The 13580-nt window shown below is 34.8% G+C and overlaps 1 protein-coding gene across 1 annotated transcript in view; it reads right to left on the bottom strand.

Annotated features, from left to right (window-relative positions):
- Positions 1 to 1089: 1089 nt before the first annotated feature.
- The window catches only part of LOC107688570 (SITS-binding protein-like), a 38069-nt gene continuing 25578 nt past the window's right edge, over positions 1090 to 13580 (bottom strand). Inside the window, exons 6-11 of the mRNA XM_016486275.1 lie at positions 9266 to 9460; positions 8144 to 8412; positions 6722 to 6858; positions 5304 to 5425; positions 4038 to 4217; positions 1090 to 1589 (exon numbers count right to left, since the gene is read on the bottom strand). Of these exons, the coding sequence (XP_016341761.1) occupies positions 1413 to 1589; positions 4038 to 4217; positions 5304 to 5425; positions 6722 to 6858; positions 8144 to 8412; positions 9266 to 9460 (1080 nt within the window). The 3' untranslated portion in view covers positions 1090 to 1412. The remainder of the gene's footprint in view (positions 1590 to 4037; positions 4218 to 5303; positions 5426 to 6721; positions 6859 to 8143; positions 8413 to 9265; positions 9461 to 13580) is intronic.

Here is a 13580-nt window from a genome sequence, read left to right on the forward strand (position 1 = left end):
TAAAATAAAACTCTTCCTACTCTTAAACTTTTAATTGATACTAGAATCTAATGAATATATCTTTTAAAAAGGTACTAGTACCTAAAGAATAAGCACTAGAAGCCAAAAAGTACGTATTAATACATAATGGAATATATACTAGCAGCAAAAAAAAAAGCACTAGTAGCATGAAACTACATACTAGTGTGTTATAGATTAAATGTTAAAACAGCTTGCCATACACAACCTCTATCAAATTATTATAAAATGCATCTGCATTTTGCCCAAACTCATTAAACCACAATTCTACACGACAAATGTTGCCCTCAGGCTGTAAAAAATCTACATCCGATATCCCAAATAATTTGTAATGGCGGAATTCAGCTGTATAACAATTAGCAACTCTATTTCATAAAACCAGGTATTTTAAACAAGAGTACAAAGTATTTCCAAAGTTAAGGCAATGAATGATGAAGTTTAGTTTGAATTGATATAAATACAAAACTCTAATTCTACCTTCAATAATGTCCTATGAATTACTCAAGATCTAGAAATACCATATTGGTTAATCTGGTCAATTGTAAGAAGCTAGACAAATAATTATTAAAATCAGCATAATATCAAAATCTCTCAAAAACCATCATTATGAAATAACAATTTGTCCTTCGTGTTGTGTGTTGCATTTAACTAAGACTGTACAGCTATGAAAGTTTTGTTTGACATTGGCTCATATTCTTCTACTAATGATTCTAATTCTAATACTAATGATCTTCAATATTCTTTTGTAGACAAAAATAATAGTGCTATTCACCCTAAAAGCCCTTGATATCAGTCTTCTCTATCAGTAAGTGCTTCTCTCACAGTTCATGCTGAAAAATATATGTCAAAAACACCATGAGAACTTGAGGTACTGGTAAAACATTACAAAACTACAGTAAAATATTCAGCAAAGTTCAAGTAAAAACCCCGCTGAGATGAGATGAGTGATGTTTAGCGTACTTTCATCTTCATCCATTTAGCGCATTGGTTTTTCCTTGTAGAGTCTTTCTCAATTTAGCATTTTTTTTTTTAAATGTATATTGATTGTTTGGTCTTCGTAAAATTCCATTGATTGTTTTTAAGCAAAGGGTTTGATTTCTAGCTACATGTCATGATAACAATTTAAGAGACTGTAAGAATCTATTAAATGTAAACTGCGTTCTGAAGAAAAAAGTCAAAAAAAATGGTATGAATTAACAAAACAAGTAGCGGAAGAAAAACAAGAGGGATCTAAAGATCACGAGAAAATATAAACCACTTAGATTTTTAAAGTGCAAATTATCTTCTACCTAATCTCAAGATTTCTTGAGACACAGATAATGGTCTTTATGGAAAGTGCAATTTGAGATCAGCACAAAAATCTTCAAAAATAGAAAAAAAGTGGTAAGTAAGCCTCAGGACCTCCATCGAACAAACACCGCCACGTCCCCAAGGCTGACCGGGTAACTTTCCAGAAACGTCCCTCCATCAAACATTTGAGCATTGTTAGTGTCCTGCCACTGAAAGTCACTCTCCGGCAGGTAAATGTCTCTTTGTAAAGCTCCTTTTTCAGTAACCGGCGCAACAAGGACCTACAAAAGCAGAAGACAAAAATTTAAAACTTCAAGTATACAATAACAGAGATCACCTCAAAAGCCTAGTTTCGAATGTGTAGCCTAGCTAGATTGGAAATTGAAAGGCTGTAGGTTCAAACCCACAGGGATGACCTATAAACTATCACTATTGTGCCATTTGATGACCATGACCTTGCCAGATAGCACTTGATCAACATCCTTTGTGGATGGCCATAGTCAGGGTTTGAAAATTAGTGAGGTCTGGGCTGGGGTGGGATTAAGAATTGTGCTATAATAACCCCACATACAACTCATTGTATACACTAAACACTTTAAAAGAGACAGATATGTAGATGTTTGTTAAAGATGTTTTCTCTGTTTTGGAGGAATGAGCATTGTTAAATTATATCATATTGCACCATAACTTTAGGTTAGTGGTATATAATTTTATCAGTTGTTTATTATTCATTCAACAATACATAGGCCTATTACTGTTGTAGTTTTCATTAAGAACCATTGCTATATAGATGATAACTTTGTCTAGTGCTCCTATGAATGTTGTTGGCATGACTGTGAAAATTTAACTACAATACTCAATGAAATAGCATATAGACGTAACCTACTTGTTCTACAGATCTCTGCTGTATGTTGTATGCTACTGTTTTGATAGCGTTGATAACGTTTCTGACAGATATCACGTTTTTTTTTTTTTTTGCGTTTGCGTTTGCCTTACTAAATGTGGTATCCTGTCAGCAATAACATGTCCGTGGGATCTTTTGATTAGTCTCAGTTTAAGCTCTGGCAATCATTGCAGTGTTGCCAGATAATGCGATGAAAAAAAATAAACCGACATGAGTTCAAATCTTATAAAATAAGATAAAGATATCGCTAGCCCTAAATTGCAACTTCCCACTTATTAACCTTCTAAAGTGTCAAATTAAGTAGAAAAGACAAGTCCAAAAACGCTTATAATAACTGGATCTGGCAACACGGCAGAGGCTGCGCCCGCGCCTTCACTCACAACTCTGCCAGTGTCTTGCAGTGATAATTTTCATACCACGGGCGCTAAACATTCTTGTAAACTGTCTAAACTTAATTATACATGCAGACACTCATATGAGGAGCTTTAAACAGCAGATTAGTCAATTAGAGAACAAATTTTATTTTTGAACATTAAAAATTTACCAAGGTCCGGACCTCTGTGACCTCATAGCTGGCTATGGGCATGCCTTGTTGCTCCTGGAAGGCTAGGATTTGAATTTGGGTTTAGTAACTACAAGGTGACACTTACTATTTAAGAAATGTATATGCTGAATCATATTTATATTGTTAGGAAGATACCTGCAAAAATGCGTGATGCAAATTTCGTCACCAGAATAGTATGCATGTACTGTACGCGCACCACTCAATTTTTGTAACTGCGCATACTGTGTACGCACAGGTTGCACATTTGCATTGAATTTATTTTGCACTAATGAGTTGTTCCACAAGGTGGCAGCACTGGCCAGGTCGTTGTTTCACAGTAGAAAACGAAACTAAATAAATGGAACAACAACAACAAAATAACAGAGACTGCAACAACAGCAGACGTCCACATTGACAAGCGCTTGTGTGAGGGGGTTATGAAAGAGCCAATACTTTAGTTTAAAACAGTACAAAGACATTTTTTGGTCATAACTTATGAAAAAAACTTCTGAAGCTTTCTAGAGCGCAAATGTCGACCACCTGCGTTTGTGCACGCTATCATGTGGAGTATACTATGAAAGGCTACATGTCGACTCTATGCATACGCAAGGGTTGCCAGGTCTGTGTAACAAAACCAGCTCAATTGCTACTCAAAATTGCCCAATCACGTTCCAGGGGAAATTGGCTATCAAAAAAAGGAGGGGGGGTCGAAATCACATTCCGGGGGGGAGGGGTGTTTCCTGTGGCAACAGTATAAAAGTAGACCAATTTTGCGGGAAAACCACAGACTTGGCAACACTGGTGTACAAATACGAAGTATACTTTAGGCTTTAGATGATAGATGGTGCTGTGGGGTCATTTTCATTGCGCAATAGCTTTAGCATAAGAAACAAACAGCCCGAGAGGAAGATTTCAAATTATTGACCCACATTGTTATAGCGAATGAATGTTTGTGGGAATTTCCCTCATTATGAGCACAGAGTTTGTGGGAAAGTGTAAAATTATGTGCAATACCGGCACTGAAAGTTTGGCTTTGAAAACCCTTCATTAACTAACATCTCGTCAGAAACTTCATTGTGGAAATCAACACTGAAAACATATAATCTAGTGATTACATGGGCTGGAAGATTTGGACTGTATTGTTCCAAAACTAACAACTTATTCAGAAACATGTCCTATTTGGTAAAATCAGTCACCATGTCTTTGAGCAATGTACTTAAGCTCAGGTTACTCCTAAATGGGCAAATTAGGAAAAAACTGACCTTTCTAGAAGCAGCTTACCTCATTTCCAATGAGAAACTCATCATCAATGGTGAACGTGATCGGGTCGTTTGGACTGAGCCACCACAGCGGCCTGTAGATGGGGTTTCCAGTATCCTGCCATTCCTCTGCGTATTTCAGTATCAAAGGAATGACAAAGTCGTGGTGCTTGGCTATGTAGAATCTGGTGAGGTTTAGGACCTAGAAAAAGGTGAAACTGTCCGTGAACATTTAATAAAACATATGAAAGAGGATGTGAGTTTCTGTTCAACACCGTTCTCGTCTAGTTCTGCTGTGGTTCGTTTTTAACATTCCTTCCGAGGTCATATCCTTTAGTTAACTTCCTAGCCAGCCTCTGGTGACGGAAACAAAGCAAAACCACGTTCATAAAAAATTTATTCTTTAGATAAAAAAAGTTTCATGCGATGAATTTTGAATAACTGCCTGAGTTCGGCCTAATTTTAAATGGAGAAAACAGGCCTGCGGCTTCTATTCCGGTTTTCCTCCTATTTAGACCCAACATTGAGTCTGATGGGTGTTGGGTAATCGCACAAAAGCTTGTACATACACACACACAAACACACACACAGAGACAGAGAGAGAGACACACACACACACACACTGTCCCTCTACTTCCTGCTTAATATAACTACATTTGTCCATTTCTAATAATGAAATACATCGAAAGATCTACTCCTACCAGTGATTAGGAAAAAAACAAAAAAAAAACAATGACCACCCCCTATTCTGGAGTGTAAAGTCAAATCACAAATGAAACCTGTAATTGTCTCTGAAAATGTTCTTTTCCTCTTATCCAGTGATTCATTATCATTGCTGGTGCAGTGGTTCTCATTACTGTTGAGATTGAGAGTCATAAATTTGAAAGAGACGCTAATGCAGATCAGATGGACGCTTACCACATGTGAAATGCAAGAAAAACGGCCACCTGGAGGACCCTCTGTGCCGGTCCTAAACTCAAACCGGGCTCAAACATATCAGTGCTTGAGACTGGATATTCTGGCGTGTATTTAGATAGTATTTTAAGGAGAGCATTTTCATGGTACACCATGGAGTGAATGAGTATTATGTTCCTTATGTTATGTTAGGCATTTAACTGTCAATGGCCAACATATTGCGCCCAGTTTTGCTTCCTGAGAACTCAGTCTTTCTTATTGTATGACCCACTTGGCTACATTGTATCCCTTATTTTCTGGCTACAACGGGAAAGGAACTGAAGTGAAAGCTAAAACCTGGATGGGGCTGAGGACCCGCCCTTGGGGCACTCACCCATTCCTTCTCAAAGACCCATGGAGGTGTCTGGAAGCTGATGACAGGAAGAAAGGCTGCGATTTCCAGCCAGCGAACGAAGAGCTCATCATCGGCAACCAGTTCGGCAGAGAGCGAGCCTCCTGCGATTGAAAGTCCCACAAATGTATTCACATGTCAAGAAATTCCAATTTTTTGAGGACAATCACGATTTTCTGGCATTGTGATATTTTCATTAGAATTTGGAGGGAAAATGTGCTTAATCCTATAAAGCCTAATGCAACATATTTGATACATTTCTAAAGGCTCTAAATTATCAATGTGATCAAAAATTGCTGAAAAACCTGTTGCACACAATCTACTACATGCCTTCTGTTGTCTGATTGATAGTTTATACTTTTTTTATTAAGTAAAAGGCCTTTCAGTGTAATTGTACTGTACATCCCTCTTCAGTTCATTGTATGTGGTAATCAGTATTCACTGATTTGTATGAAGTAAATGTAAGAACATATTAGTACACATAATATAACACATAATATATATACAGTATATACTGTGTATATATATATATATATATATATATTATATCACACATAAACTATAATAATATGCATATAATATATATAAGAATATATTATCATAGTTTTAGTAATATTTCAAGATGAACACTTACTGGAGTGAAGCAACTTATGTTTTTTACATTTTATGCAAGTAGTCTGTTATACTGTTATAAAGATCTCGTTGATTTATATTACAAGCTGTCAGAATTTCATCTTATGTTTTGGCCATATTAATATCAGCATCTGCACCAAATTGCATATTTTTGCTCAGTTTGGGCCTCTGAATAAAACTGATGTGATAAATATGAGCTACATATTCTCTATCATACTAAATCAGCCATAAAAGCCTAATTTATCAAATACGATAAACATATGCAAACTTTTTATTAGATTTAAGGTTCAATAAACCATTCAGTTTAAAAAAAAAAAAATCTGAAAAAAAACGACAACAACAACAACTTTAATCCATTTTTAAAATCTAAATCAATACATTTAATTCCTATAAAATATTTAATGTAAAATATAATGTATTATTACAGTAATTTGAGAATATGTGAGAAAATTTTGCTTTTCCTGTTAAAATAACAATGCAAAAAAAAAATTCTTAAAATTTCTTAAAAATCACAATTTTTTTTTTATGCAAAATGTAATTATTTTCCCCTTTTTGATTAATTGGTCAAATATGACCTGGGAATATTCTGGAGATATTTTATGAGATTTATTCATATCATACTGTGTATTGTACAACTGTGTGCCAGTGGTCTTCTGTGTTTGTAAAGGATTAAAGAAGACGATTGAATACATTTTATTGTCTTTATCTATGCTATGCATTTTTACAAAAAGTGCATGTGTATTTATGTATGTGTGGGCAGGTATTACCTACTGCATCAGGAATGAAGAAACTATATCCCAGAAGACTGTAATGCAGCAGGGATGGAATGATTCCTTTGAGCCCAGAGTAACTCCAGTCTGACTGCAGTGCACTCATACGGATGAAGAGCGCTTTGTGGCTGGACCTGTGCGAACAAAATTCAAAAGTTCTAAAGTTCAAAAACAATTTGAATCACCTTCAACACAATTCCAATTTGTTTTCAAAATCCAATTTTTTTTTTTTCTTACGGGAAAATTTTACGAATGACTGTCTACTTGACATTTTTGATCCAACAATGCAAATGCAAACAGAACATATGTGAAGAGACTTTCTTTTACAACAACAACAACGAGTAGCTATCATTGTGGAAAGAGAAGATGGAAAACTGGAAATTGTGCCTCTAGTTACACATGGTATATCCACAGTGCTGATAACATGATACCTCATTCATAAAATCTTCCGAAAAACCATTTTAACTCTTTCCACACCAGCATTTTTTAAAACAACCGCCAACATTTTTGATCATTCAAAAAAACTAAAAAACCTTTGATTCTAGCTTCATGCATTCTATTTTATCAACACTTAAATTTGAGCAAGTTTCATGACAAAAAGCAACATTTTGAAAAAAAAAAAAAAAGCTGTGAAAATCGTAACGTTAGGCAGTTTTGATTTATATGCTGTTTAATGTTTGATGATATTTTACATTATGCGTTATTTTACATATGCTTCTGCTAACATACGCGATCACTTGTTTCTGCTTCTTCACCATGTTTTGATCTAGAAATGTAATACTCTTCCATAAGATGTTTAATAGCACCTCCTACCATATAACAGTGAAAACACGGAAAGCTGGAAAATTCCGTCAATGGCGGAGAAAGAGTTAAACGGATTTTAAATCTCCCGTATGCATGCGGTTTGGATCAGACTTGTAAAAAATCCGATTTGGTGTATTTTTTGGGAGGTTCAGATGACTACATCTAAACAGATTTGAGTTTGACACGCCAAGAATGGATTTGGGATTTTGGTTCCCTGTATAGTAAAGTCTGTCAATTGTTCCCAAAATGGTAGTTAGTGGTCGTGATTTTGCCAAATGGGACAAATTCTTGGATTGACATCTTCGGTTGATCCAAATCCCAATTCTCAACCTAAAATCTGCTATTAGGACCAACAAGGATGTTTGACACGCCAAGAATGGATTTGGGATTTTGGTTCCCTGTATGAACAAAGTCTGTCAATTGTTCCCAAAATGGTAGTTAGTGGTCGTGATTTTGCCAAATGGGACAAATTCTTGGATTGACATCTTCGGTTGATCCAAATCCCAATTCTCAACCTAAAATCTGCTATTAGGACCAACAAGGATGGTTATCCATGTGCTACTTGACAAAATCACCGTAAATTATTGGAATTGTTTACCAATTTAAACCAAATACCTTGTTCCTGAGGTCACAATGGCATTGTCCCCTATCCTCTCTGCCAGGTCAGCCAAGAGTCTGATGTATTCATCCCCAACCCACGCCAGAGGGAGGCGCAGGGCTTGTTCCTCGAAAGGTTTTCCCTCACCGCCTTCCAGGATGACATACTCCATGCCCAAATGACTATGCAAGCTGTCCACTTTGTCCAGAAACCAATTTGTGGCTTCTGGGTTGGAGATGTTGAGCTTCACACTGTACTTTCCTTTCCACTGAGTCAACAGAGGCACCTTATGAAAGAGAAATAATGTAAAAATAAAAAAGTTAATAATAATGCACAGGTAAGAATATGGGTCATGAACAAATAAGAGCATACATGAAAAAGAAAAGGAAAAATCTTTTAAAGATCTAGTTCAAAATGTGAAAATTCTTTAAAAAGATCATGTTGGTTTCATATGGTTTTGAAGAAACTTTTATACAATTTCTAAAGTAAAGTGTAGATAAATGTCATGTACTGTAACTATCAAGTAAAAACAGTACTTTCCTTACACCTTCAATACATATGAGTGTACGCATATTAATTATTTTCATATTTTCACTTATATTTTTTAAGGTAATAAAGATTTTTGTGACAGATACCATGAATTTAAATCATAAAAATCTGTTGAACAACATGACATGTAACCTGATAAAATTGTTTAATAATATTGAAAAAAAAATGTATAATAATTTCTTCCACAAATTTCATTCTTTTAATGAGTATTTTTTTCTTTATTATGATATCAGAACAGTTGCACCACTCTGACATTTTTACTTTATGCCCCAAAAGATATCAACGATTTTTAATTTTAAATCCAAAATGTAGAACATATTCATAAGAGACTTCAAGTTATTGTGTGTCTGAATTGCTTTTTTAAATGTATATTTGAATAAATTAATAGATCCAGACAAAAAAAAAAAAAGAGCATAGAGTGAAAAATTGAAGGGGGTCTGAACATATATATATATATATATATATATATATATATATATATACACATAATAGTACATCTATGATGCTAAAATAATCCGGGTGATTGACCCATATACCTCAATGCATAAAAGACCAGACGGATGCACAGATAAGCAAGCAGTCAGTCTTACCGGTTGGCCCTGTGCTCCTGAGGGCAGACTCAGCCAGTAGTCTTCAATGCCTTCTTGAATGGAGGTCTGGAACTGCTGCGAGTCCACGCTCAGGTACGGTGACAGGGTGATGGAAATGTTTAGAAGCTTCACAAAAGGGAGGTCCCTCGTCTTTCTCTTAGACGTCCTTTTCTTGCTATTGAGGTAGCTGTGGTCCTAGAAAGGCAAAAAATAATTATCAAAGATGACAGACAGGCTGATGGCACCTGTTTAAAAAAAAGTCATAAATTATGGTGCAGAAATGATATATTTAACCTTGCAAATCAAGCGTGTTACAGTGTTGAAAAAATATTTCTGACCTACACAGGAAAAGAAAAACTTAAAGTGAAATTTAAATAGATTGATGCTGTAAAATTCAGCAATCTTTCTAAATTAACCACACAGTGGGTTTAGAAAAGAATCACCCCCCTTTAAAATAATCACATTTTGTTGCTTTGCAGCCTGAAATAAAGACGGACACAGTTTTTTGTTTTATTCAGTGCAACTTATAACATCCAAGTTAAAGATATAACACCAACATGTCATAAAAAAAATATATATATAATAATAATAAATAAATAAAAATAAAGGGGCTGATCCTTTTTCCAACTCAGTGATTCTGATTATTTATGTTTTTCTGACATGGTGTTATATCTTTCACTTGGATGTTATAATTTTTCCAAAAAAGCGACTAGCGACAAATCTAGCGACTTCTTGGACAAACCTTAGCGAGTCTCTGTGATCACTGGTACTGACGCAAAATCACTCTATAATGTAGCGATCTAGTATCTAAGCTATTTTATTAATGAAAATCACGGGCAAGCATTGACAACAAGTTTGTGTGTATGTGCAGCACAATCAGCGATCTCTCTCTCTCTGTGTGTGTGTGTGTGTGTGTGTGTGTGTGTTTGCGAGTGATGCGTGTTGGTTAGTGTGCATCTGAAATAAAGACGGACACAGTTTTTTGTTTTATTCAGTGCAACTTATAACATCCAAGTTAAAGATATAACACCAACATGTCATAAAAAAAATATATATATAATAATAATAAATAAATAAAAATAAAGGGGCTGATCCTTTTTCCAACTCAGTGATTCTGATTATTTATGTTTTTCTGACATGGTGTTATATCTTTCACTTGGATGTTATAAGTTGCACTGAGTAAATACAGATGGATAAAACAAAAACTGTGTCCGTCTTCATTTCAGCCTGCAAATCAACAAAATGTGATTATTTTAAAGGGAGGTGATTCTGTTCTTTACCCACTGTATATAAACAGGTTTTTATTAGATCTGTGGTCCTTAAAAATGAGACAAAATGGTATAACAAAAGTGTTTATTATCATTTAAGAGGTCTTAAGAAAGAGGAAAAACAGGCTAATATGATATTAAACCTCAAAAGGCTCTGATCTGATTAAATAAATGTGAGCACTATGCATTTCAAAGTCATTCTCAATCAATGAATATAACGCATGTATGCCAAGTAATTGCTTATGATCTACTGTTGATGAATTACATTGTTTACTTAATTGTGTTTAGATTGTAATATGTTGTAGATGATTGTAAGGGTGCATATTTTATCTCCCTCACTTTCTCTAAAGCAGGGCTGTCCAAACTCGGTCCTGGAGGGCCGGTGTCCTGCAGAGTTTAGCTCCAACTTGCCTCAACACACCTGACTGGAAGTTTCTATGCCTAGTAAACGCTTGATTAGCTGGTTCAGGTGTGTTTAATTAGGGTTGGAGCTAAACTCTGCAGGACACCGGCCCTCCAGGACCGCGTTTGGACAGCCCTGCTCTAAAGCATAGAGATTTCAAAATAAGAGTCCCATTGTATTTTGAGAGGTTTATATTTCAAGTTCCACATTACGCATACAATCTTTCTTTATAATTGGTAATATAACTTTATAACTGGCAATAATTCAAAGTAAACTTTCTCTGGTTTCTCTCAGGCTGGTCCTGTCACAGGAAGGAAAGACAAAAACATTATTTAAAGGAACAGTTCACCCAAAAATGATTTATTTTTTATTTTTAAATAGATGAGTCAGAACAGATTTGGAAAAATGTAGCATCACTTGCTCACCAACTTCAAAGGGTGTCGTCACAATGAAATACAATAAATGCAATATTAAGGCGTTTAAACTTTAAACCATCACTTTTGGCCAAAATCCAAAAGTCCATAATGGATAATAACCCTTCCTCCAGTGAAAATGTCCATCTCCTGTTGTCCTCTCACATCAAAATCCACCTACATATTTGTTCAGAGCTGTTTTGGACTGTTTTCGCTTGTAAACGGTGCTTGATCTGTGCAGATTTCTCTCCTAATTCAGACGAGACGACTTTTTTCACTGGTATTATGGATAAAGGACTCATATTTTAGCTGGAAGCAATGGTTTAAAGTTTAAAACTTTTGTTGTTTCTCACAAACAACAGCTTTTCACTTTACACAACATTAACTGATGGTCTGGAGTGGTGTGGATTACTTGTGGATTATTGTGATGTTTTTATCAGCTGTTTGGACTCTCATTCTGACGGCACCCATTCAGTGCAGAGCATCCACTGGTGAACAAGTGATGTAATGCTACATTTCTCCAAATATGATGAAGAAACAAACTCATCAGGATATCCCGAGGGTGAGTACATTTTCAGCAATTGTAATTTTTTGGGTGAACTACTCCTTTAACACACTCAGTATATAATGTCTCACCGTTTTAACACACACAGTTTGTAGTCTGCTTTTGTAGGCAGTCAGGTATTACAGATGATGACAGCAGACAGCATTAATGTCTCAGAATTCTTATTTTGTTGATTATTTTAACAGTGTGGAAAATATTATTGTTTTACCATCACTGAAAATAATACTTCAGCCCCTATTGATGTTTTTACCATGACAGTCCCTAACAGGTGCCACGATGTCTGAGAAAATATAGCAATAATGTAATTTATATTAATCATATTGTACAGGCATGCTGAATGCTGTGCTTATGAGGAATCTTAGCAATAAATAGCGAATACTGGCAAGTGTGTATATAACCAAAATCATTCCAAGTCAAGCTGTTGGTTCTGCTTATGACTGTGTTATTTCAAGCTAAAATGGAAACTAGCAAAGAAAAAAAGAAAAACTGTCACACAAGGGAAGGCTTTCCACTGCAATTTAGTGGTAAGACTTTTATTCAGGTTGGGATATGGGAAAGTGTGGTCTGTGTATCAGATAGCACATAGGCTTAACGGTGGGTGATCTGAAATTTTTGTTATAAAGTCCCCATTTTTGTTATATTAGGTAATAATCAAACATTTTAATTTACAGAGAAATTGAGCTTATAGCCTATTTTTCAATACATATAGCTATTGCAATATAGCAAAATGGAAGTGTAATGGAAGGGAAAAATATATTTGAGAAAATGTTGTATGGAAAAAGGTATAAATATGAAAAAAAAATCACATGAGTAAAATCTCATAAGTCATGAGTTATTTAAATAGGAGGGCTGTACTCGGCATTACATTGATGTTAATGTTCTGATAAGCCTTTTAAGTATTTTAGGCATAGAGAACATTCTTTTCTTGGCAGAAAGTTCGTTTTTTTTCTCTCTTTCACCTGCCTCTGATCTTTCTAGAGGAATTCAACTGTGAAACGAACCGCTCAGTGTTATTTATACTGTTCTGAGATCAATCAAGCATGCATGCCTAAGAACAATGTCGTGACTAGTCAAAAAATGTAAACAAGCATGTGTGTCATTAATCAATGAATTAAACTAAGCTATAAATCAAGACGGTCTAAAATGGGAAATTCTTAGCTATGCACAGATGATATTTATCTGGGCGATGTAGATGTCTTATGTTATGTCCAAAAAAACTATATGAAGGGCAATTTTTTTAAATAAATGTTTTTTATTCATTATTTAAATTTAATTTTTTATTTAATTATTTTTATTACTCCAAAAAAAAAAAAACATTTATGAATGAATAATTTATTTTATGGGCAGCCTAGAATATCATGCACTTTCACAACAAAATAAACTTTTCTTTCTTTATTGAATAATAATAATAATAATACAAACCTCTTTGTTCTCTTTCTCTGTATCATTGTTTCTACACTGGTGATTTTTTCAATTTTTTATTGAATGATTGATTTTTTATTTATGCCAAACAAGGCCATAATCATATTCAGAACATTAGGGGGACTATTGTTTTGAGGAAAATATTAAGACCAGACCACTATGGTAATGGTAAAGGAACTAAATAAATAATACGATTTTTTGTAAAGTAATCAATCTGAACTGCAAATAATATTTTTATTTTAAA

The sequence above is a fragment of the Sinocyclocheilus anshuiensis genome, unplaced genomic scaffold (genome assembly GCF_001515605.1).
Source record: "Sinocyclocheilus anshuiensis isolate Anshui unplaced genomic scaffold, SAMN03320099.WGS_v1.1 scaffold521, whole genome shotgun sequence".
Taxonomy (NCBI): domain Eukaryota; kingdom Metazoa; phylum Chordata; class Actinopteri; order Cypriniformes; family Cyprinidae; genus Sinocyclocheilus; species Sinocyclocheilus anshuiensis.